The sequence below is a fragment of the Misgurnus anguillicaudatus genome, chromosome 15, assembly GCF_027580225.2.
Source record: "Misgurnus anguillicaudatus chromosome 15, ASM2758022v2, whole genome shotgun sequence".
NCBI classification, from domain to species: Eukaryota; Metazoa; Chordata; class Actinopteri; order Cypriniformes; family Cobitidae; genus Misgurnus; species Misgurnus anguillicaudatus.
The window spans coordinates 16,984,787-17,012,368 of record NC_073351.2 but is presented as its reverse complement, the minus strand read 5'-3'; the positions used below and the strand labels follow the sequence as shown (position 1 = coordinate 17,012,368).

At 36.5% G+C, this 27,582-nt stretch overlaps 1 protein-coding gene across 7 annotated transcripts in view; it reads right to left on the bottom strand.

Annotated features, from left to right (window-relative positions):
• kcnab1a (potassium voltage-gated channel subfamily A regulatory beta subunit 1a) overlaps window positions 1–27,582 on the bottom strand; it is a 111,097-nt gene that overhangs the window by 2,973 nt on the left and 80,542 nt on the right. For all 7 annotated transcript variants that reach the window (XM_055173770.2, XM_055173773.2, XM_055173772.2 and 4 more), the window contains 7 exons: window positions 16,766–16,803; window positions 13,133–13,212; window positions 13,006–13,050; window positions 12,432–12,476; window positions 11,912–11,955; window positions 7,669–7,755; window positions 2,980–3,065 (listed from right to left, as the gene is read on the bottom strand). In XM_055173770.2, coding sequence (XP_055029745.1) covers window positions 2,980–3,065; window positions 7,669–7,755; window positions 11,912–11,955; window positions 12,432–12,476; window positions 13,006–13,050; window positions 13,133–13,212; window positions 16,766–16,803 — 425 coding nt within the window. The remainder of the gene's footprint in view (window positions 1–2,979; window positions 3,066–7,668; window positions 7,756–11,911; window positions 11,956–12,431; window positions 12,477–13,005; window positions 13,051–13,132; window positions 13,213–16,765; window positions 16,804–27,582) is intronic.

The following is a 27,582-nucleotide window of genomic DNA, read 5'->3' as shown; positions in this document are numbered from 1 at the left end:
GTATGCTACTGTAAAACAATTTTTTCTGGTACACTACTGTAATTTTAATGTAACATTTTGGTATGCTACTGTAAAACTGTAATACTTCAAGTATATTACTGTAAAATTTTAATATTTCTAGTACATTACAGTAAAACTGTAGTATTTTGGCTACTGTAAAACTAATATTTCTGGTACATTACTGTAAAACCACAATATTTTTTGGTATGCTACTGTAAAACTGTAATTTTTGTTGTTTTTTAATGTAACGTCAAAAATAGGGGTGTCAGGATTTCCTCGATTTGATTATATTTTCGATCCTAATGTCACGGTTCGATTCAATTCTCGATTTTTACGTTTTTTTTAAAGAACAGGTTGATATGCCTTTTGTGAAATATAATATCTGACCTTGAACCCAGAGATGCCCTGCCATGTTAGTCGGGCTGCCAGTGGAAAAATATGGTACACGCACATACCTGATAAAATTTCCTGTCAGAGGAACATCTGTCAATACTTGCACCATAAAAACACTCTTTTATTACCGTCAGACGAAATTGTGAGACTATACCCCAATAGGGTGATCAGACCTCCCGAAAAATTCGTGACAGTCCCAAAACCTAAGCTGCTGTCCCGAATCCCGAATCCAGCTCTAATTGTCCTAAAAATTATACTGAAGCAAAATCTTAATCCCCGAATCCCGCTCTAATTGTCCCAAAAATATATATATACCATAGGTGCGCATTAAGATATGCACTGATAAGGCACGGGAGTGCTGGCAACAGTTAAAACCTCCACAAAGGTCCAGCCTCCACAACCTCGGTAGGCTATAGCTTAAGTGTGAATTTAAGGTTGTATTGTTTCTATTAATTTATCTAATTCATCTACATGCACAAAGACAATAGGACCTTTTGTCCCCTTTTTGTTTTATAGAGTAGCAGCAGCCGCGAGGACAGTTGAATGTGCATGCAGTGACAGTAAGTCGCGTGAAGGAGTCAGATTGGTCGAGGCACTGTGTTTAAAAATACTTCTATACATATCATATACATTTATATGCATATGTACTTATATTAATAAAAATATTTTATTAATTATTTTGAAATTCAATATCTTTTATTATTAAATAAAATAAAGAAAACTATTATTGGATGATCTAACTATTATTGTCAATTTATTTATATGCATATGTACTTATATTAATATGATTGGTTCAGTTTAAAATTCATTATCTTTTACTAAAGATACGACGTGACGTTCCATTTTTTTATTTGAAGTTCCAGGTTGTGACTTAATTTCGATCGATTTCGATTTAAAATCGAAATCGTGACACCCTTAGTCAAAAAATAACAATATGTGCCTAGACAGTGATATAAAAAATAATTACAGTATACAGTGTACATTAGCACATGACCTCTAAGTATACTGTATATATAATTATGAATACAACACCCTGCAGGTACAAAAATACATACAAAAAACACAAAGCTCTCATGATCCATATATAATGGTATATGTTACTTATTGCACACTGTAATAGCAGCTGTAGGAGGTGGCTTATGTCATGACCACTGAACATGGTATTATCACAGTCAGGCAAATTACAGGTCATCACCACATCTCCTCTCCCACTGTTTCTGTAAAAACCCTCATTAGACCAACATTTATCATCTACGGTACATTAATGTAAAACTGTAATATTTTTGCCTACTGTAAAACTAATATTTCTGGTGCATTACTGTAAAATTGTAATATTTTGGTATGCTTCTGTAAAACTGTAATACTTTTTGTACGCTACTCTAAACTGTAATTTTCTTGGTACACTACTGTAATATTGTATTTTTGTATTTTAATGTTATGTTTGGGTACATTACTGTAAACTTTTTGGTACACTACTGCAAGACTGTATTTTTTGTATTTTAATGTAATGTTCTGATATTCAACTATAAAACTGTCATATTTCTGGTACATTACTGTAAAACTGTAATATTTTTAGTACGCTACTGTAAAACTGTAATATTTCTAGTACATTACTGTAAAACTAATATTTTGGTATGCTTCTGTAAAACTAATATTTTTGGTACGCTACTGTAAAACTGTAATTTTCTTGGTACACTATTGTAAAATTTTAATATTTTTGTATGTTCTCTTTTGCATTATTAATGTCAGGATCCTGTAAAATTTTTAAAACCATGCATCCTTATTCTTGGGCAATAGTAGAAAGCCAAAAAATTGCTTTTTTGTAGTCACAATATGTGCCTACACAGTGATATAAAATAATTACAGTATAAAGTGTAAATTAGCATATGACCTCTAAGTATAGCCTACTGTATATATAATTATGATATAACTTATGAATACAACACCCTGCAGGTACAAAAATACAACCAAAAAACACAAAGTTCTCATGATCCATATATAATGGTATACGTTACTCATTGCACACTGTAATGGCGGCTGTAGGAGGTTGCCCTGTGTCATGACCACTGAACATGGTATTATCACAGTCACGCAAATTACAGGTCATCACCACATCTCCTCTCCCACTGTTTCTGTAAAAAACCCTCATTAGACCAACATTTATCATCCATGAAATAATCCTGTCAGTGCTTAATTACAACATATCCATTTGGGCAAACTTGTCTTGTGCTACACTGCAATTACAGCAACACACAATACTGACAAAACACAGAGGGTTAAAAATATGTGATGTGGGCAATATACATAAGAAAAGGAGACATACAAGAATCTTTTCTATTGTCCACCAAAGCCGGTTTGCTTCTTGCATTCTGTCCCTGTTTTCAAGCCAATGATCTTTTCCAGCACTTATTGCATAGTTAACACTTCAATCCCTTGTGTGTCTTAAAACTGATGTTACCAATATCTGTCGAAATACAGTTAATGTCTCCCACTCCACATGAAAGTAATTTCTTTATTCTCTTGGGTTTGATTGCCATGTGGAGGATCCCCATCACAACTGAGCTTTATAAAAAAGCTGTAACTCACCATTATTTCCATTGCTGTCCACCGTGACGTACCCCAATACATGGACATGCCTTGGTTTATGACGTAGGTCATGGCTCTAACAATCTCTAGAGAAACAAAAATTCAACCCAGTGCGGTTAGCAGGCATGCAGGAAAATCTTTACCATTAAATGTCTGCTTGCAGATATTAAAATGACATGAACACAAATACACAACTAATAAAACAGGGAACAGGACAACCTATTCAAACAAATGGACACTCAGTTTGCATTGAGAAGCTTTATTAACAGTAAAAGTGACTAAAGGTGTTCAGAATTTGGGTTGAGGCAAACATGGATCAACACATTTAGTATTTAGTAAAATAAAAGAACAGACTTTATCTGGTGTATTTGAACTTTTGTTAAAATTGGGTTGGTTCAATATAGCTTCATTTGAGAAGCCTTAGTAAGTTGATTAAGTTCTGCTTCACCTGCATCCATGTGATATCACTCGTTTCAATAAATGCACTCGTGAGAAATAACAGATGATAAACTACAGGGTAACTTTATATTCCCTTCAGCGTTTACCCTTCAGGTTGATGAAATGGTAATCATGTTTCTGTGTTGCAGGTAAAAAACAGATCAAGTATTAAAAAGTTGAAAAAGAGAACAAGAAGGAAAGGGAGAGGCAAGAAAGTGATGTCACAGAAAAACTTTAAAATGCGGTGCACACACAGTGAGAATCCACCACTAAAGTCTGGACATTTTACGCATTAATGCAGCAGAAAGACTGCATAGCTATCTACCAGCCCATTCCTATGAGAAAGAGAGGCTTTAACATTGCCATGTCATGGCATAAACGCAACCAGAGAGAAGTTATGTCATTATGTTCACAGAGATAAAGTACAAATTTACAGTCAGCATGGTCTTTTAATTTGTTGGTATATTGGCTTTAGATTCTGGTTTAAGCAGTGCTAGTCCTTAGAGAGATATACTAGACCAAGATAAAATGTACAGTAGCATATGAGGTGCAGGGACGTTTACTTTATCCCCATGAAGATGTAAAACTAGTATAAAGAAGTCATGTTAGAATAACTCTTAAAGGGACACTCCACTTTTTTTGAAAATATGCTAATTTTCCAGCTCCCCTAGAGTTAAACATCTGATTCTTAACGTTTTGGAATCCATTCAGCTGATCTCTGGTTCTGGCGCTAGCACTTTTAGCATAGCTTAGCACAATCCATTGAATCTGATTAGACCATTAGCATCGAGCAAAAAAATAACCAAAGAGTTTCAATATTTTTCCTATTTGAGGCTTGACTCTTCTGTAGTTACATCGTGCACTAAGATGACTTTCTAGGCAGATATGGCTAGGACTATACTCTCATTCTGGCGTAATAATCAAGGACTTTGCTGCTGTAACATCGCTGCTACAGGCGTAGTGATATTACGCGCTGCTCGAAAATAATCCCCTGCCATTGAACGTAACCCAAGGGGACTATTTTCGGGCAGTGCGTAATGTCACTACGCCTGCTGCAGCCATGTTACATCAGCAAAGTCCTTGATTATTACGCCAGAATGAGAGAGTATAGTTCCTGGCCATATCTGCCTGCAAAATCGCAGCTTTTAATTTTCTGTCGGTCTTAGTACACGATGTAACTACAGAAGAGTCAAGTTTTAAATAGGAAAAATATTGAAACTCTTTGGTGTTTTTTTACCAAAATGCTAATGGTCTAATCAGATTCAATGGATTGTGCTAAGCTATATAAAAGTGCCTTGTGCCAGACCCGGAGATCAGCTGAATGGATTCCAAAATGGTAAAAATTAAATGTTTAAATCTAGGGGAGCTGGAAAATGAGCATATTTTCAAAAAAGTGGAATGTCCTTTTAACTGTTTTATTGTCACTGCACATAGTCCTAAAATAAGTTGGACTGAGTCATTTTTAATCAAAAACTTTAGCGCATTCAAGTCAAACATCTGATATCATTTAACTTAAGCGTATAAAACCCATTAAACTAAAACATTCAAGTGAAATAAACGTATATTTATTTGCACATGTGGTAAGGAATACCCACAATATTTTGCATCTGAATATTTTGTTTTTGTAAGCATTTTCACAGAATAAGAACTGATAAGAACTTTAACTTAAATATTTTTTAATAAAATGTCATAAAGGTTTAAGCTCTTATATTATTGATGTTGTTTTGTTGTAAATTATAATTTTGTGAAGTCACTGTTCAGGTAATCAGTGTTTCCAAAAACGCAGTTTTGGGTTTGTTTTACATGGAGGATCCAGTTTATTCAATGACTGACTTATAATCAGTCATGAATTTTGTGCTTTAATGCCATTTATAATACTAAGAGTAACTAAGTCCATACAACTATGTTAAAGAAAATAATAAACAGTAAATACAATCTACCGTACAGCAGTAAATAAGATTTATTTAATTTGTTTTACATTTGCAATACTAAAATGTATCTTTGAGGTCCTAAAGCTTTTAAGCTTTTAAGGATTAAGTTTTATGGGGGTAAATGGAGTAATGTTTACCACAGGATGTCTACTGTATAATATAATGGTAAATTTGCACGGGATTAAAAATCTCAGCAAAACATTCAAAAGTGGGAGGAGTAACTAGATTACGGAGTGCTGTCATCTCGCTTCATCGTCACGTGCACATTACCTTGCTCCCTGATATAACATGTGCAAAGTCTGCAAACGCAACATGGCGCCAATGAGAAAAATGGAAATTGGACTATAGGGAGGAAACACTGTGTTGTCGTATCCAGGAACTGACTTGTTCCACGGCTAGAAAGCAAGTGAATGCTTCTTCAAGCGTTTCCATATTTGAAAAAAAAACCACGCAAAATAACAGGAAATTACGAAATTTACATATTTACAGCTGGTCTATTTGCTGGGATTAACTGAAAGTAAAAGTCGCTGTAATCTTTTCTGACATTGTCCGTAATAATTACTGACATGGAGCATTTGGACAGGACTAAAATGACAGAGAAGCTCTGATAAAAATTGCTTTACCCCACCTCTCTATGTAAAACTTAACTCTTCAAGTGCAAATCTTAACTTTTCAAAACAGTACAACCTCAGTGACAGCTGGGGTACATAGTATGACCATTTATTCTGACATTGTACGAGGTTTGCAAACACTGTGGTTAAATTCTGTGGTCGTACGATGTGCTGGGATCTTAGTAAAGAAGCGTGTGAAAGGGAGGCTTGGAATAAATGTTTAAGTCAGAGTGACTTTGAAAGTACAGTGAGGTTTTGAAATAAAACTAAACCCTGAATGCTTCACAACAACACAGCTCTAAGCAGTACTTTGATTAACAGTAAAGCATGCTGATCCTCTTTAAAGAGTGAATTTGACTGAGCTCACAACAATCCAGAGGATGTCAAACGCTCGCTCTGTAATTTTGCTAACCGGCTTCATTTTGCTAATTTCAAATCTCCACCCTCCAGCCAACTCATCAGCATTTCTGATTGGCTAGTTTTTGACTGGTTTCCAGACTCTTCTGCTGTATAAAGGGTTCAGGGCTGTCAAATAGACTTTCAATGCATTTTTGTTTTTCCTAAGAAACTCTACATTAAACATGATCACTCTTTTTTCAATCTCTCTAGCTTCCTGTACATCCAATTCCATGTCCAATTTATCTATGAAGCACATATTTAAACAACAACAGTGCTTTTCAGCATAATAAATTAATCACAAAGTCGGTTATTTCTCAACTATCTCCATCACCTCTGTATATGTTACACATCTAGAGATAATAGGATAAGAACTGAATGTAATATGAGGCTGATTCAATTACCTTCTGTTTCCTCATTCAGCTCTTCTGAGAATTAACCTCTCACAATTCATAATTTATCTAATATCATATAACAATTGATGACATATTTGTTTCTGGTACTTAAATCTATTTGAAAGTCTTAGGTTTATTGTCAGGCCTGTCAATGTAGTAGGATGACAACCTTAAAATGTTTTGCAAAGCCCATTTATTATTCCCACACTTACAAGTATATTTTCCCACCCATCCATACGAATGTTGTCCCGAGTCCAAAAACACATTATAACAGTAGATTGGATTTTCAGGTTGACCGCCCTGGAAACTTTGAGAAGAACCGAATCTTAACAAAACCCTGTTGGCTGTATTGTCTACCTTGGGTATGAGTATAAAAGTGAGATTATTCAGTGTTATTATTGTGATGGTGTCCTGGGGACTGCACTTAATCATAACCCTGTTATCATGACTACATCTTTCAAAGTATTCAGACCCTAGATGAACATGTGCCTGCAGGACACGAACCCTTTTAGTATGAGGCACTTACTCATTTGTGCCGCTCTGACTTTTGATGCAGTACTGTCATCTTTTGCACGTATCCCATGCTTTAGTTAAGGTCAACAACATTTTTTTTTCTTATTTTTCTCAACCTATATTGCACAGACAGTGTGTATACTGTAGAAATGACATGAATGTACAGAGTGGAGAAAAAGGAATGGGGGTGGCCGAAGACCTTAAGCTGGGAATTAAAAATGGGTCTCCAAATATGCCACATATTGGAGCATCGCTCACTACACCATTTGGTTTCGACAAGGTCAAATACATTTTTAGTAAAATCTGTAAAAGATCATGTGTGTCTTCATGCTATGCCATGCACTGCTCTATAAATACAAATACTTTTTATAGTAAATATCTGACAAACATATTTCCATAACTCACCCTCCATTGGTGTATTGCTATCAGGCCGGTTGGCAAAGACTACATCTACATATTCCAGCTGCATCCTCTGCAAGGAACCCTTGAGACCTAAAAAACAAGACAGTGTCTAAGTATTTGTTTGTGTAACTTTACCAGGACTGTTGTTGTGGGCCAGTCATACAAAACATAAGTAGTGAGGGATGGGACCAACACAAGTACCTAGGACCTTAGTAATTCAAGCACCAACCCTAGTGTTTAGCTACCAAACACTTGAAGGTCCTTTTTAAGATGTCAGCACATTATTTTATATCACAGAGGGGTTTTTGAAGGTTCAAGTCCTTGTGACATTGAGACAAACTTTAATCAAGCTCCACAGATGAGGGACCCACAGCTGCGTGAGTCTGGTGGACTCTGAAATAATCAAGTCCTTCCTGTCTGATGCCCACGGGTTCACTCATTCTCTCTCTTTAAGGCTGTCAACATTCATTTGGTGGGAATTGATCGTCAGATTTAATGAAGAAAGTTTGGGACTGATTTCTTCCTTTTCCCATCTCCAGAGATTTACTCTGATGGGGGTCAGCATTGTGAGGTTAGCAAAGCCTTCAGAGTCACTCAGACAGGAAATCACAGTGCTTTCCAGCAGTCAGAGTAACAGGCAAGCCAAAGATCTGAGATTGATCAATACAGCAAAAAGTAGCAGCCTGTGCTAAAAGCATCTTTTCATGTAGCATTATAACATCAGAATACAACAGTATACTTCATACATCTTTAGCACAAATAACCGCTATTTTTGCAATATGCATCTATTGGGCAATTTTATGCAATTTCAATATAGCTGATTTTGACCGTGATGCAAAGTTCACACATCCCAGAAGTTTCACATGGTATGTGGCAGTTGATAAAATTCACTGTGAAAATCACGTCATAAAAATCACGTCAATGATTATGTAAGTGTGACTGAGTCTCAAAGACTTGACAAATTATTTTTAAAAAATTAATCCAATCTAAGTGTGCATGCATTTATGTGTGCAGTACAGGCTAAGCAGAACAATTACCAGTAATAATAATATTATTGTTCATAGGAATACCAATACCGTAGGATTACGGTACAAAGCTAATATTATCACTGTAAAAAAATTGACTTAATTTTACGGTAAAATGCTGGCATGCTTTAATTTACTGAACAACCGTAATTTAGAATGTGGTAATGAAACTGTGCACTGCTGGAAACCCTGCTGCCAAGCATTTTACCGTAAAATTACGGCAATTTTACGATAAAATTATGACAATTTTTTACAGTGATAATATATTCACAAAATATACGCAAGACACTCCCTTAGCAGTAAACTTTGATTTCACATATGATTATATGAGAATCTAAATGTTGGCCCATATTGATAGGATAGCATCTTGCAGTTGATGGAGATTTGTGGGATGCACATCCAGAACACGAAGCTCCCGTTTCACCACATCCCAAAGATGCTCTATTTGGTTGAGATCTGGTGACTGTGGGGGCCATTTTAGTACAGTGAACTCATCGTCATGTTCAAGAAACTAATTTGAAATGATTCGAGCTTTGTGACATGGTGTATTATCCTGCTGGAAGTAGCCATCAGAGGATGGGTACATGGTAGTCATAAAAAGATGGACATGGTCAGAAACAATGCTCAGGTAGGCCTTGGCATTTAAATGATGCCCAATTGGCACTAAGGGGCCTAAAGTGTGGCAAGAAAACATCCCCAACACCATTACACCACCACCACCAGCCTGCACAGTGGTAACAAGGCATGATGGATCCATGTTCTCATTCTGTTTACGCCAAATTCTGACTCCACCATCAGAATGTCTCAACAGAAATCGAGACTCATCAGACCAGGCAACATTTTTCCAGTCCTCAACTGTACAATTTTGGTGAGCTTGTGCAAATTGTAGCCTCTTTTTCCTATTTGTAGTGGAGATGAGTGGTACCCAGTGGGGTCTTCTGCTGTTGTAGCCCATCCGCCTCAAGGTTGTGTGTGTTGTGACTTCACAAATGCTTTGCTGCATACCTCGGCTGTAACGAGTGGTTATTTCAGTCAAAGTTGCTCCTCTATCAGCATTAATCAGTTGGCTCATTCTCTTCTGACCTCTAGCATCAACAAGGCATTTTCACCCACAGGACTGCCGCATACTGGATGTTTTTCCCTTTTCACACCATTAGTTGTAAACTCTAGAAATGGTTGTGCATGAAAATCCCAGTAACTGATCAGATTGTGAAATACTCATACCTGCCCGTCTGGCACCAACAACCATGCCACACTCAAAATTGCTTAAATCATCTTTCTTTCCCATTGTGACATTCAGTTTGGAGTTCAGGAGATTGTCTCGACCAGGACCACACCCCTAAATTCATTGAAGCAACTGCCATGTGGTTGGATGATTAGATAATGGCATTTATGAGAAATTGAACAGGTGTTCCTAATAATCCTTTAGGTGAGTGTAGTTACACAATGCACTTTTAAACTTTGCACAATTTGAAGGCTAATGAAAACGCAACTAATTCTGTAACATTATAATAATAACAATATTGTATGTTCACAAACATGCTCCAAATGAAGTCAGCTACACGTGGAGTGCAGTTGCATGAAAGAAAAATAAATGCCAGTGGAGAACAGCACAACAACCAATCGTTCATCTTCTACCCCCTGTAAACCCTATAATATCTAGGCCAGTGTGTGTATCAGTTCAGTGGCTTCATACAAATATAATTTTCACCCAACAGTGACAATGTCAACGCGTTACAATGTAAGCATTTAAAGTTAATACTGCAATGTTAATGGCTCCCATAAATCTCTTCTCTTGCATTATTTTGATGTAATGGATGGAGTCAGTACTGCTGGAATGCAACATCACTCTTGTGCCCCATCATTATAAATCTGTTTACTCAGAATTCAAGGCGCTGTGTCAGACGAGATTGAGTCACATTATGCAAAAGAGTTATTAAAGAGAGGGAGATTTATTTTGGAAGGTCAGATGTGCGTGACGTGCCTTACATCCTGACTTTTTGCTGCCTCATTGTGTCCTGCGTGTGAGTTGTGTGATGGTGTGTTAAATGAGATGTGTGTCTTTGTGTTTCCTTCTGTTAGCTTAGCCTGCCAGAGCGGCACTTACATTAAATCCACTTAATTAATGCCCAAGTGTGAATTCAAGCATGTCTCTCTCTCTCTCTCTCTCTCTCTCTCTCTCACACACACACACACACACAAATTTAACAGGACATGCTAAAATTCCACTTATTTGTGCTTTCAGCGCACACAAAGCCTAGTGCTGTTCGCCTGCTGGAACTAAATTTGAGCTATTACTGCCCAAAGTAAATTGATTTCTATTAGGAATAAATGTCTAAGTACATTTTTTATTGGTCATTGCATCAGTAATTTATCAAATGATAATCAAATGATGAAAAGCGTTATAGCCCGACACAAATCCAGATTCAGTAGACAGTGCAGTTAAATGCACTTTCAGAATTTCAATGAGTCAAAGCAGGTAGCTGGATTGTAATGATGTACAGTCACAATAAAGTACTTCAGATCACAGCATTTTTCACAATCTAGTATTTCAAACTGATCCTTCACCATGCAAATAACATTTGGTGCTAGTTTTTTGGCTGTTTTAGATATTAGCTGGATTGCATACCTGTGAATCAAGAGGTAAAACAATACAGACAGCAACTGCAAATAAGGCACTGTTAGCAGCAGCAAGACCCTTAGATTGAATAGCCATAGCGAGCACTGGGAAAATTCCCGATGGACCAGACTGTTTTTTTTTGGCCATGAGGGCCGGTGTTGGCATGCCACCGGGTTGAAGGTTGCTATCCCTTGGCTGACAGCACTCACAGCTCCCACACGTGATATGCATGTGCTCTAAAAGGAAAATGGTCTACAAATAATATTTTTTAATAGGTTTAATTGAATAATATTAAAATACCTTATGGTAGGGCTGCACAATTATGGCAAAAATCTTAATTGTTATATTTGCACTGAATTGGAAATTATATGTTTTTAAAAAATACAATGAATTGCAAGGCTGCTGAGAACAATGCACTATTGCAGACTTACAGTATGTAGGCTACCAAGGGTTTAATTATATTATATTAATATCATCAGTCATGAACTAAAGTGGGCGGTCTTAGGCATGAAACCCCAGAGCCAATAATGAGTCCCACTCCGGGCCTGGCAGCAGCAATTCATTTATAGTGAATTTTCCTGATGAAAAGGAAAAAGTGTACCTTCAATAATGTGTTTCCTGGAGAGACCTCTTTCTGTTTCAGCTCTGGGGTAAAAACAAACAGACACAGGCAGAACTTTAGAAAGATGTGCTATGGAAAACTTTTTTTCAGTAGATGTTCAGTCAAGCTTCAGAGCGTCCGTCCTCTTTCTGCTAAAACTTCATATTTGTTCAAAACTTTCACTCTTCAGCTTAACATATAAAAGGCGCATTTTTTTGCTGGCATGTTTAAACACCAATTACTATTCATGAGAGAGGATTTGTGGAGAAATGCGCAAGCCTTTTCTTTAGTCTTATCTAACTCCCCAGCTGCACCTGGGACTGAAATACTGGAAGATGCTGGGTCAGCTCTTGACCTGAGCTAAGCTTTATAATTGCATTTTTAAAACGTGGAAATCTACAGATGTCAGGTTTAAGTGTGCTGCTCTTTAAAATGTTCAGTGGACTGACAGTTATTAAATATCAGGCCTTCCCTCTTAACCAGAAGTGACATGAACCATAAAAACTGAGGGTTTACTTACTTTCCACCCCAGTAGAGTTTTGTGGTTATAACCAAACTAGATCGCCTTGAAAACAGAAGAAAGAGAAACACAAAAGAGATGCATAAATCACACCAAAATATACACTCATTTATTATGAGGAAATAAGAGATTGATTTATAAATATAAGTCATTCATTACTCTCCAACAATTGTAGTCCTGTTAGTACTGTAGGTCTTTCATTTGTGCAGTAACCTACAGTACTGTAGAGATACCATTACTCTGTGATGACATTTACTGTACATAATGTTCTCCTAAAGCTGGAAGTTATCAGACTCTGTGTCTTATCAGTGGAAACTCTTGCTGTGTCCTACATTCACTATTTGCAAAAATCATAAATAAATAAAATGGAGAACTGCGACCATGGATTTCATGTGAATAATGAGGAGCATCCTTATGATCAAAACTTTTAAATTAGGAAACATTCTGACTTATATGATGTAATCAATGCTGGAGTGAGCAGGTGGACAACAACTACCAAAAAAGACAAAGAGCGCCAATTTCATTTGTACCTCGATCATGTGATCTTATGTCTACACACATGTATCAACCATACCTCCACCCTTTCTTTCTGATGATGTTTCCCAGTATGACTTCAGCTCTGTAACGGACACAGATGTTAATTATGAATCATGCAGTAAAGTGAATTATAGGTAATTTTGTTGGCACTGAGTCATACTCACTTTCCTGCAGCATACACCTCTGCTGTGTCAAAAAGGTTTACCCCGCTCTCATAAGCTATAGTCATCAGCTGTTCTGCCACCTGCAGGGCACACACAGAGATATAAGACTGGCATGGCACCACAGAAAGACTGGAAGATCAACGTAGGACCTTTTTACACCCACTCACTTCGTGTGTTTTCTTTGATCGGATCTGATTTGTTTAAACCGTTCCTTTAGATTTGGACAAATAAATGCATCTTGGCGAAATGGATATTGATCCGATCTTCCACCTTAAAAAAACTTAAGATGATGCTTATGCAACAAAAGGCAGCACTTACTGTATGTTGTACTTTTATCTGTTTGGGGCGGGGGATGCACCTCTCCTTGCTCGGCATGAGCTGGAGCGCGCAATAAAGAGCAACCAGAGAATGTTTAATTGAGTTTGTTATTGGACTATTTCATTGGTTCTAGTTTTTTACACACTGTCATCTTTGTTCGCCTCTCTCCCCGCTAACTTGCTATTGACGTGCTTACGTTTGGGAGGAGTAAAGCACTGACATATGTGGCTTTATTAACCAAATGTATTTACACTTTTCCAGTTTTGTATGAAATGCATCCCACACCACCTCCTGAAGTTAGTTTGAGCGATCACATTTAAATCAGTTTTGAAAACGTTTCAGAGGGCATGTACACTGGGTCTTTTAACGATCAGATCCGATCAGAGAAAAGCCTGTAAAAAAGCCCTTATATGTATGACACAGACATCACAGTATGAGTTTTGGTGGTTTACTAGCTACAATATGAGAAAAAAGATTTAAAAAAAAAGGTCTCTAGCTGTCACTGGGGCATACGCTTTTAAAAGTACACCTTTGCACATAAAGAGTTCAAATTAGTACCTAGAGGTATTGTACACGTTGGTACCTAAAGAGTACTCTTAAGGCACATATTAATACCTCAAAGAGATATATTGGTACCAAATGTAAACATACCTGTACCTAAATGGTACAAAGTACACGTAGCACCTTTTTAAAGAGTATTGCACCAGTGACAGCTATGGACAATTTTTGACCATTTTATCTGACAGTTGAGTTATGCTACAGCATATTTGCCCACTGTTAAACTCAGGTTTAAATCACACTGTCTAATGCACACAAGTAAAATGCCATTTAATTTATAATAGCTTAACAGTAAATGTTTTGCTTTAATGTTTATTACAAGACCAAGCCAAATATGGTTCTGGTCTCAATTTCAAATAAACACTATTAAAAAGATTTATATGGCAGTTTGAAAACCTTTGTGTCACTTTAACAACTGTTCGCCATCATGGAGTCTGAGTTGTTTAGATGTGATTGTTTTTTAAATTATAAAAAACCTTTTAGTAGGTTTAAAATTGTAGCTTGAGGGGCAGGGACCATTCATTCTGACAGCTGACCATTTATCAAGGTTAGAAATTCATTTTGGCTGTTTTAAGCCTTTGATTATGAGCTAAACTTAAAGCCAGTATAGACATTTTCTAGGTTAATTTAACCCAATTTTACCCAATGAAACAACCCAAGATTTTAAGTCTATTTGTATTTATGTTTAATTATGATTCTTGTGTGAGGGCACTGCCGTAAACAATCATATTTTTGTTAAACATCCCTATTATCAGTTTTTGATTTCATTAGCTGGGTCACGCGAGTCTCTCTTGCTTTCTTTCAGGTCCTGGTATCACAGCAACACATCAGCCAAAAATCTAAACCATGAAATACAATTAAAAACAGTGAAAAGCAGGTCTAGAGAGAAGGGACCTTCTTAAATTAATCACCTTGGTGTCTTGCAGAGACACATCGTTGGTCAATTCAGGAGTTCACATAACCTTTTAGAGTGATAATGTAAATAGATTTGGCTTTTTGCCCACAATGCAGAGGTTAGCCTTGAGATGACTTTAATTCTCTATCCCAGACTGATTCATTATAGGTTGGCTGGATAGAGATGCTTAAAGCACTAAGTGAACTTTGTGATTCATTTAACACAATCCATTAAATAAATGTCACACAATAAACATTTCTGTCAAGTTGTACAAATTTTCCAGCACATCATTATTAATAAAGCAAACAAATAAATGCGAGATATGTTCGGTGTTGGTTTAGCTGGTGAACCAAGATATTTACTGTGAAGAAGGTTGATTATCATTAACTATATGACTAAGGTGCTTAAAGCTCACATAAAACACGCTGTTTCTGCATTTCTGATGTTAATCTAGAATACCTATAGAGTAGTATTACATCCTCTATATCTCCGAAGAGTCTTTAGTTTTATCAGATTTATAAAAGAAAGATTAGCTTTACAGAATATTTCCGATAACGTACAAAAAAATAAAGAAGGAGGAGTTACTACCAAGGGAGGAGCGAGTATAAGTCATGCAACACTATACAAGACTGTTTAACTTATGATTCACTACATGTTCGTGTCATTTATATAATATGCATGCGCCTATTTCCAACAAAAGGCAGAAGTCTCATCGCATGCAATGGTCATGACCCGGTTGGGACTTTTCAATGAAATCCAGCGCATCAAACACACACGCAAAACTCCGCTGCCACCCCGGATAATAAACTATATCCATTGTTTCCATACGGCTGACTTTCTTCTCCTTACATCCAAAAACACACTTCTTCTTTCTTGCCATTGTTGAGTTTTGAAATTAAACAAAGCTGTCGCGTGATGTGACACTTTGTAAAACTGTTTTTTGACACTTTGCCTACGTTTAGCATGAGGAAACGACTCTATAACTGTGTTAATAAGTCAAAATGCATGAAATACCATTGAACAACCCCTTTAACAAAATTCGAGCTAGTTAAGTGAGTTAAGTTGCATCCAAAGCACATATTCAGCTCTATGACCAATCTCTTCGATGCTTCACCTCTGCCCTGTGTGATCATTTGGAATCAGAAGAGCAGTTTTATATCCTCCAGATTTTATACAAAGTCAACTGAAGTTCATTTAGCAGAAGCAAAACCCTCTTAACACTTCCTTGAATCCACCTACTACTACCACACACCAACACACACACACAAAGTGCTAACCTAAAGTCCTGACGTTGCCCACTGACATCCCGAAACCTTGGAGAAAGCAAATCTCCTCTGACTGCAGAAAAACAAACTGCCCTGTCACTCAAATGGCTGGACTCAGCCGGCAGGACTCGCTGAGTCATTTGACTGCCACGAGAGCGAGAGAGTTTGGTGTGTGTGAGTGATGATGATGTAGGACAGGGTGACAATGTTCAGTGTTTCAAGCTCTTTCTCCTGACAACCAGCATAGAGTAAAAAGGCTGTTTGACTGGAGAGGTTGAGGACTTCTTAACCCTTCCACTGAGGCAGAAGAACAGCAGGGGCTTTTATATAAACTTACATGCCCTCAGAAACAAATTACTGTCTCTGTTTGTCCAGTGAGTCTTGTTTGTCCGCTGGGTTGGTTTGACTGTCCCTTCCACATTATATACATGCCCATGCACATTTTACACATCAAAATGTCTTTGCATTCTGCAGGCTTCTCTTGTCAATTTTGCTACTGTTCAAACTGTGCTCGAATGCATAATTTTCATATTTATATAACTTTTGCGGTTTCACAATGTTTATGTAATTCTGGTAATTCAGGTAATTCTTACTCACCTCATCTGAAATCTGGCCTCCGAACGTCACCCAAGTTCCTGTAAGGGACAAAAATAAGCTTTTACTTAATGTTTTTTTAATGGGTTTTTATAGATCACACTCTCTTTATTTCCAAAAATTAAAATCAAATTATGATATTTTGTATAATGAGATTTGTCCTCGCTGCAAATCGTGTAATAAGCAGCCAATTCATTTTTTTTGTACCGAATGAATGCTCAACACTGCAAAATACTAAATGTAAAAGGAGAGAGTGCTAAAGATAACTAATATATAGAAGGTTTCATCGGATACAATCTACGTGTTGTTTATTTAGCTTGTTATATAAATATACTATTCAAAAGGATTTGTTGTTATTGATTCTTAGCGGAGTTTACCGGAAGATATGCGTGTTCCACGACAGCCGTTTGTTTATGTTGTTACTGCTGAAACCGTCTATATCTAAGTGGTCAACATTCATGTTCAGGCGTCAAAAATTTTACATTTTCAAATATCCCCTTTTTTAGAAAATACATACATATATATATTGAGCATTTCCTGTTTAATTGCTGAATGCATATTCTGCTGTCTACTGAACTAATCCTCGTGGACCAGGATTGGGAAGCACTGGACTACACCACATACCTATTCTTATAGACGGTTTCATCGGACGCATGTGATACACGTCTGGATCCGAACTTTACTTCCGGTTTCGTTTTTTAATGCTCTGACTAGTTGCTAAACTAATCTCTTGAACAAATGCCTCGTCGAAAATAACAAATGTTTTGGTTTCCTAGGTAATCTATGTGTTGTTGTTTTTTGCTTGTTATATAAATAAATTACGTTTAAAGTACTTTGTTGTTATTTATTATTAGCGGAGTTTACAGGAAGTTACGTGCGGACCGCGACAGCCGCTTGTTTATGTTGTTACTGCTGAAACCGTCTATAGAGGCTGCTTACACCTGGTATTAAGATATACGTTTTGGTCAATCATATCACAAGTGGATGACAGGTGTAAACAGGGTGTGAAATGTTTTGAGCTAGTCTACTTCGACCACATTCAGAGGTAGTCGAAAACACATTCGACCGGATGCTTTTGTGGTGTAGACGTTCATGTGGTCGAATGCGTTCGAGCAGCCACAAAAGACCGCCTACTCTCCATCTACTGATATAATTTGTAACAAAGTACAATGTTTTTCCACCAGACTTGACTTCTAGCGTGAACCCAAAAGGGCGGTTTCCCGGACAGGGATTAGACTATACCCAGACTAAAATAAATGTAAGAGCTGTTCCAACTGAAAACAACTTACACTGACATATCTTAAATACATCAGTGCCCTTTGTTTTGCCACAAAATGCACACCAGTAATGTCTTTAGTAAGGCATGTTGGTTAAAACTAGTTATATTAAACTGAGACCTAGTCCTGGCTTAAGCTAATCCTTGTCCGGGAAATTGATAAAACTGAAGCGGCCACTTTCCGCCTCTTTCATTTTTTGTTTCATTTTGCAAGCGTGTGAAAGTTACACAAGCTTATTTCATCAATTGCTCTGAAATATCAGAGAAAGCTCTTACATATACATGTACAAAATGTTCAGTATGTTGAATAACATGTGCAGCATGTTTAATAACAACACAAGCAGCTGACTCTGACCTAATATTAGTCGGCATCAATTTAAACCTTGTGTTTAAAGGAAAGCAGAGGGACTGGCCCGTAGACCATCCTCTTGAAGTAATCAGAACAGAAGCGGACGAAAGTGGACACTAGAGACGGATTAAAATACAAGGTGTGAACGTGAATGTGTCTCTTTCGTCCACTTGTGATTCGATCAACCAAAACGCATCTTAATTCCAGGTATAAACAGCCCCATAATGAAGTGACATCAGGCCAACTGAATTATGGATCTGCTCTTTAATGACAGCAATTCTGTCCAGCGATGAGAACTTACAGCAAGAAGCTTTACCAAGTCCTAACAGCTGTGGATTTAGAGAAAATACTCCCAAAGTGCTGTAAATTCAAGCCAGCAGAACAGAAGTTACAAACTCAGCCAACAGAGCTTATAAATAGCAGCTGCTGTCTGACTCACAGATGTAATGCTGCTGTGGACTGACAGTATAGAAGACCCTGAATTTATAGCGCTTTGCTTATAAAACATCAGGATAATGAGAAAAGTTCTTCACTATTGAAGCCGATACTCTCTGAAATCCACTGAGTTTTAATGAGCGATTGAGATCTTAAGCACAGAAAATTATCATAACTTCAAACCCACTCACTCAGTACTGATGTGAGGTCATGTAAAAGTGTCCTACATTTAATGACGCTCCTCTGCAAAATCATGCTCAACCAAGGGTTTGGGAAGGATGTGAGTCATGTCATGTGTACTCTAGTGTAGATAATGTGATCAAAATTTCTATTTTAAATACTGGCTCGTCCCTTGTCATCTTCACTATATCAATAGCTCGCTATTCTCGGTTTCTGTTTGTAGAAACTATGTGGACAAAGGTGAAAGTGGTGGTTATACAGCATCTAGCCTGCAGCTGTTGTGCCTTGCAGCTAATTCATTATGATGAAATAAAACAATGTGATCAAATGCACAGTTAATAAAAAACCTAACCTGATCTGTGAACATGATTGGTAATTTCTCCGCATGGTGAAAACGACATCATCTATCGTACTCTCCTTCATAATGTCATTAAGCTTCGCCTTTGTTATTGTTTTTAAAATCTATTGTGCCTTTAAAGGGACATTCCACTTTTTTTGAAAATATGCTCATTTTCCAGCTCCCCTAGAGTTTAACATTTAATTCTTACCATTAAGGAATCCATTCAGCTGATCTCTAGGTCTGGCGCTAGCACTTTTAGCATAGCTTAGCACAATCCATTGAATCTGATTAAACCATTAGCATTGCGCTAATAAATAACGATATTTTCTATTTATTTTTAATCTGTAGTTACATTGTGTACTAAGACCGACAGAAAATTAAAAGCTGCGATTTTCTAGGCAGATATGGCTAGAAACTATACTCTCAAACTGGCGTAATAATCAGTGACTTTGCTGATGTAACATGGCTGCAGCAGGCGTAGAGATATTACGCACTGCCCGAAAATATTCCCCTTGGTTACTTTCAATAGCCTTCATTTCAGAAGAGTCAAGTTTTAAATAGGAAAAATATTGAAACTCTTTGGTTATTTTTTAGCGCAATGCTAATGGTCTAATCAGATTCAATGGATTGTGCTAAGCTATGCTAAAAGTGGTAGCGCCAGACCTAGAGATCAGCTGAATGGATTCCAAAACGGTAAGAATCAAATGTTTAACTCTAGAGGAGCATATTTTCTCTCTTTTAGCCTTTCTCACCATAATGATCCTATTTAATGTTTACTTAGCCAAAGTTTACCACGTTCAAAACATTTTAACGTTCGTAACTTTTGGACAGAATCCACAAACTTGTCGAAATCCGTGAGATGGAAATTTAGCCTCAGAATAAAATGTTCGAACGTTATGATTTTTTACAGAAACTCTCTGCCCCTGTTTTATCCCGATTTATTAACAAATGATCATTTAGCAAAGCATATCAGAATTTAACCCACAAAAGAGGTTTTTAGCATTTTGCTACTGATAGAATTACATGGGGAAATTTTATCTCTTTTTCCTTTAGATTCATAGTTTAACGTTCGTAACTGTTTGGACAGAAGGAGTTTCGAACGTTAGTGAATGTTTCCATTGCATCGTGGTGAATTAGTAAGGAATAATTGACAACGGGCCATTGAATTATAAGAAAATAATGCACTCCCAATTTGGTAATGCGGCACGACGCGAAGTGGAGTGCCGTTACACCGCGATTGTGCATTATTTTCAAATAATTCAAAGGACCGGAGTCAATTATTCCTCTTATACCATGGTTACTACAAACATTGCTCTGGTGCCTATTTTTAAGACATTTGACAAGTTAGGTGTGCGGTTATCAGAAATTAATGCATACCCACGGAACATTTCTCAACCAATCAGAATACAGCATTCAACAGACCAGTGGTATAAAGGGAATTATACTTTCAGTGTTAGTAGTAGTATTTTGTAGAAGACACATCAATATAAATGTTATGCACCAAAATTCAGGATTTTATTAAAGGAAATGAAAGAAACGACTTAGGAAAAACCCAGATGCACTGAATGTCTCACACTGACATCCCCAATTTCTGGGGACGGAAATAAAATAAAGTCTCATTACATGATAATGCCAAAGCTTAGTGGGATAAAATTAACTTTATAATTTCTTACATCTATCTAAAACAAAACAGTGAACTAAGAATAAAAAACTGTGTATTATTCGATCTATATTGTTCATTATACACCTTTTGAGGACCAAAACTGTGGAATCGCCCTCAGGTCCTTCGTACATCAGATGCATTGTCTGTTTTTATTCAAATCTTTTTCTCCTCTGAGTAATCTGTGTGAAATGTGTTTATATGTAACTGTGTGTCACTCTTTGCTTAAAGCCCTGTGTTTTTACAATTGTGCTCTTGCCATCAGCACTGTCACTGACCCGCTGGTTTTCTGCCACTCTCTCTCTTTTTCTCATACTCTATTCCTCCTTAAAATGACCACGTCCTTTTATACTGGCATCTCTGTCCTCAACTAAAGACGAGCAGAGAATAGAAACGAAGCCCACTTATTAAAAAAATGTGCATTAATTATTATTATCTAAACTATTAGGATTAGCTCTATACTACAGATAGATGGAGCAAACAGCATTTAAGGTCACACAAGCTTGTGTTAAAGAAGCTATTCACCTGAAAATTCTGTCATTTTTACTCACCCTCATATCAGTCTAAACCAGTTAAACATTCTTCTATGGAACACGAAAGAAAGATTCAGAGTAATTGTAATTGTGCCATTTACAAATAACCTTTTTCAAATAGAACGGTTCTTAGAATGTCAAAGGTTCTTAATGGAAACATTCAGCCAGAAATTGTTCTTCTATACAAGTCTTTTTTTATTTTTAAGAGAATGGAATGAAAAGCACAGCACAGCGTCATGCTGCATATTTAAAATTCGATCACATAATTTTCCATGAATGTATGCACACACTAGACGCAACGATGTGCTTCTCACCACCGTGTGTGCCAGGCTTAAAGGGACATTCCACTTTTTTTGAAAATATGCTCATATATCAGTAACAAAACGATAAAAACATCCTTTGTGGGTTAAATTCTTATATGCGTTGCTAAATGATGAATTGTTAATAAATCTGGATAAAACAGGTGCAGAGAGTTTCTGTCAAAAAGTCATAACGTTTGAACATTTTATTTTGACGCTAAATTTCCATCTCCTAATGTCTCAGCGGTTCTCAAATCAGATATAAGACTGTCTATGTCACGCATGCTTTGCGTGGGAGGAAGAGTTGACAGGATTTTACGGATTTCACAAATGTGGGTAAGTTTGTGGTTTCTGTCCAAAAGTTACGAACGTTAAAATGTTATGAACGTGGTAAACTTTGGCTAAGTAAACATTAAATAGGATCATTATGGTGAGAAAGGCTAAAAGAGTGTGCTAGTCGGATCATTGCTAGTGGTTTCGGACTGAAACCAGCGTCGTGTTCATCTTGAAAGAGCATTCATGGTAGTTGTATACATTTTGACAGATTCTGCATATTAAAGCTCCTTTTGATGGCAGCTAGAGCAGAGATCCTCAACCACCGGGTCTTGACCCAGTACCGGGTCGTAGACAAGTTGCCACTGGGTAATCCATTTTTGAATTATATAAAAACAGTACCATCGGATTTGATTTGTTTAAATTGAATTCCTAATTGTTTCAACTGTATCTCTCTTTTTTTCCCCTTCTTTATATATATATATATATATATATATATTTTTTTTTCTCGATGTATGTGTAATGTTGTGTTCTGTCTGATGTTTGTTTTAATTGTTATATTGAAAAAAGTAAAATAAAATCTTCACAAAAAAAAAGTTGTCACCGGGTTGCAAGAACGTCATGAAAAAAATGTGTATAATAACCACGTAATAACCTGTCAATAACCTGAAGACGTTTAACTCTGTGACCTAGCAAATGACTAAAAATAGATTTCAGAATTATACAGCGATCGTGGCTCCATGATCAAAATAAACTCTTTTACGGCAGTAATAATATTTAATGGGTACACTTTTAACGTAGGTTTGAAAGGAATTTAAACATTTAGTCATGTGTTAATCATTATTAAAATCATATTGTAAACGGGAGTCTCTGTGCCTCTGAGCCCAGTGTTAAATACATCAACTCAAATTTGATCAAAATGTACTAGTTTACCATTGCCAGATTTATCCTGCCTTATACACAGTTGTACCCCAGGTTTTCTTTGGATGTTAACATGAGAACAATGGCTTTCTCCGCATTTTGCAGGCTAATGCCTCTGTAGTGAGCCCTAAACTGTGGAATCGCCCCTAAATTAACTTTCTGTCCAGTTTCATTTTTATCCTTGACTTTGATCCAAACTCACACTATAAATAAACTTCTTTAACTCTTAGTGAAAATGTTGCGATTTATACTAGATTTTGCTATTTACTTATGTCTGATCAAAGCAAACATTTGTGTTCCATTGCATTTTTGACCATATAAAACATATTGTTTGTATTTTCAAAATGTCTTTTGTGATTGGTAAATCTGTTGGCAAAATGAAACGGTGCTTTGCGTATTGTGAAACTGTTGGCAAAATAAAATACACTAGCTGGATGAATCCAACTTTTTATGAGCCTTGATGTTGTTTCTCATTTAATTACCATAGTAAATCACATTGATCCTAATCGAGCTGTGGATCCAGTCCAGGGCATAAGTGAGCTCGCAAGCTCTTTATCATGTTAAAATCCCTTGCAGCTATGCAGTTTCTTTATCAATGTGTAGTCTATCAATAGATTAAAGGCCCGTCCCAATACCTCCCCTTCCCCTACATTTTTGCCCTAATCCTCGCTTTTGCGCATGCACGTGTAGGGCATCCCATTATTTTATGGAGCAAGACCTTAGAATCAACCCTCAAAATGTAGTCAGGTCAGATGCAGGCTTAAAACGAAGTGGGAGATGAAAATGAGAGAAGAACAACTTTTCCGCTAGAAAAGAACAACTATATTTTCACAAATAAGCATGTTAAAATTGGAAATTGTTGGAATATGTTAGTTTGAACACGAGTTTTGTGTTTAAGAAGTTTTGAACACTAATGTTAGAAAATATTTCACGAAGCTATCTGACAACGTCACCCGACTGCTTTGAGAGAGTCTGTCCATCATATATACATCGGATCTGGGACGTTTTGTCAATATTCAGGATGTGTGTTCCAGCGTTCACATGAACACGTATAACCCGGGCTTATCGAGATTTCAATCATGTTAATAATAATGACGCTCCACGTGATGTAGCGCACGTTCGCTACGCTACTTTCCATATAGTCGGTACCCATTTCATAGGGAAAGATTTGAACCCCCACTTCCCTTGTTGAGGGGACTTTACTGTTGAGGGCACTCAAAACCAAGTGGAAGTTTTATGGGGGTAGAAATGGGACGGTGCCTAATTCTTTTCCAGAAATAAGCAGTTTAGATTAAAAAGAATGACTTGAAACTTGAAACCCCTTATGATTTTAATTTGACAAGGTATTGTTGTTCTGCACTACAAATGGCTGTCATTTTGGCTTCAGCTTAAGGGATTTAACTGCATAATAAAAAACTTTGAATGATGAAATTTCAGAAATTTTTTAAGGAATAAACCTTTCTCACTAAGCGTCTGAGCTAAAATGAGCGACATTTTAAGGTAAGTTTTCTCATCGGTTGTGGGAAATGATCCAAAGGCCAACGCAGGGGAGGATCAAAAGCTTATTCATGTTGACAAAAACGCACACACACATTAACACAGTGATCTCATTCCTAAAGACACAGGCTGTAGTTTCTGTACCTTTGAATTTACTTTACAATTTTCCACTGGTACATTTTTTTTCTGATTCAATCAATAAGCAGCTGGCAGCAAGAACTAAATGTCACAGTAACACAAGTAAAAAGAAGTAGAAGAAATAAAAAAGAAAGACAGCATCTCCAGAGAAATATGGTGAATTCTTCTCATCTCATAAGTCTTGACTGCTGATTTTTAACTCTGCATTTCTGCAGCTCAACATCTGGAAAATGGGACTAACAATGCCAAGATCATAGGTTCGATCCCCAAGAAAGTCACATACCGTATAATAATAAATCGACTGTAAAGCTTGCACCAGCAACCTATCAGTGGAAACAGGGGCTTAAAAGTTTTCTCGGGTGTTAGAAACGGTTAGGAGAGAGGCATGCTAGGTATTTTTATGTCTGGATGATTCAGTGTGCTTTTTAATGGTGGTTGAGTGTGTGTGAAGTGATCCTTGAAAACAATTTGAGTGGGTATGAAATCCAATCGTCCTGCAGGCTAAACAAAGTTGCTCACACTTGTGGTGTTATAAAGCTAAAGATCAACCAGCCAAATATGGTAAAAACAGATATATAATAGTATAGTATTAAAATAGACTTTAAAATACTAGGTAAACATTTGCATAATATGTTTTGCAGTTTTATTTAATATTTAGTGAACATTTTTAGTAATAATATGTTTTTTTACAAATGGGATGCTTACGTCTATAGTGGGGTTCTTACCCAGACTGGTTTGGGTTGATGACTTGGCCCTCCCCTAATGACGGCATCTAAATCATCCCATGTCAGACACCTGTTGCCATCCTTGTAGACGTTTTAAAAGAAGCCACATGAATGGCCGGGCCCAGAGATGCTTGTTGGATGGTGTTTTGTTTGTTGTTTTAATTTCTATTTCTTTTGTGTAGCACCACTATACCACATTACATATACAGTACATACTTTCACCCCACATACACTACTGATATCTGACTGTTATTACATACGTTTGTTTGTATAGTTTTCTTTTGCTAATTAATATTTTTATTGAGCTCTTTTGAGTCTCCATATTATTGTTGTGTTCCTTTTTGAGCCACAGGGTGTAACAGTAAAGCTGCTATGCAACAATGCACATTGGAAAAAGTGCAATGAAATAAAACTGATCCAATATATGTGAAGGATTGCATTTTAAATTTTGTATCTGGATAAGCGAGCAGTGGTACATTACTAAAGCAAAACAAACGTGGTTAAAATACATTTAGATTTCAATGTTTTGTTTTTGCTATAAACTCCTCTTGCGTCGTTACAGAGAACTGAGTGAAGCTGTCAGCATATTGGGTTGAAACCCCTCTAAGCTTAATGTAGATTGACAGGATCCCCAGTGGGCTTTGCTTAAACATTAGTGTAGCACCAGTTTTGTGCACTTGTGGCATTATAGGAGATAGCCAGTTGGCAGCACGATGACCTTTGGATGAGACGGCTACCTGGGTGGCTGCTCTACATTATAATGATACACATATTCTCCAGAACAACTACCTCTGCCAACCTCTAAAGCAACTATCCACTTCATTCAAACAACCCTTCATTGATTAACCGGATTTATGATAAAATTATTTACAGAAAGGCAAACATAGCAAAAATGTATTAAATAATTTAACAATATTTTTTGTGAGTTTGCATTATTGTATGTATTTATGTATATGTATATATTAGGGCTGGGCAATAAAAGTAATTTTTTGCATAATATATGAGTTTGTGATGTATGTAAATATTATGTACATACATACATACATACATACATACATACATACATACATACATACATACATACATACATACATACATATATAAATATATATATATATATATATATATATATATATATATATATATATATATATATATATAAATATTAAGAGTTTGGTTCCAAAACGCAATAAATCCATTTTGACAAATGTAGGTAAAAACGTGTTTTCTATACCAAGAAAGTGACAAAATGAAAACAACTATTTTCTGTTACAAACTTTCACATAGCATCTTTAGGTTATATAAAAAATAAAAATCCATAAGTTGATTTTCAAAGATTTATTATAAAAACGGATTATTTTTTCCACAAAATGCAATATATCCATGACAAGTTTTTATTCAAAATGCTATAAATCTATTGAATCAATAGCCTATATAAATGTGCATTCATCTTTGCCATGTTATATTTATTTAGTTGACTAGTTGTACACACTAATTAAAAATATAAACATTAATGTCATTAATCAAAACACTTACTTTGTCATATTAAGAACCCTGTCATTTCTGCGGTTATATTTGACGTCGTCGCTTAACGTCTTTCCCAGCAATCAGCTGTAAAATGTTTTGGTCCTGCTCGATTTTCATTGACTTTGAGTAAAATAATGGAAAGTTTTTCATAAGATCTCCTGGGGTCAATGTGTTAGCATGAGAAGCTTGATGCTGTCGGGAGAACAAGAACAAGACGGGTCTCCGGAGTGCCTCTCAGGGAAATTATTAGATGTTGATGGCTTACGTTTCTTTCCCGTCACAGAAAACCATCACAGGTTTATCAATGCAATTTATGTATTATTTTGTTTTGTTTGTTGATCACGAAGTACAAAGTAGATGAGGAAAACTAGGACTCCATGTACTCAGCGCGCCGCCATTGTTTGTTTACATTGCGTGAATGGTGCGCTGTAGGATTTATTGCGTTCTGTAAAAAAGGGGGAGTGGCGCTTATCGCATATTGGGAAAAAAGGGAGAAAAGATGACAGAATAACACGGCGGATATTGGATTTTGCGTAAAATTAAGAATTTACTTTTAACTACTGACCTGATATAATACTGATTTTGGCAGTAACTCATTTTTTTTTCAAAAAATGGCGTTTATCGCGTTTTGGAACCAAACTCTTCATATATATATATATACGTACAC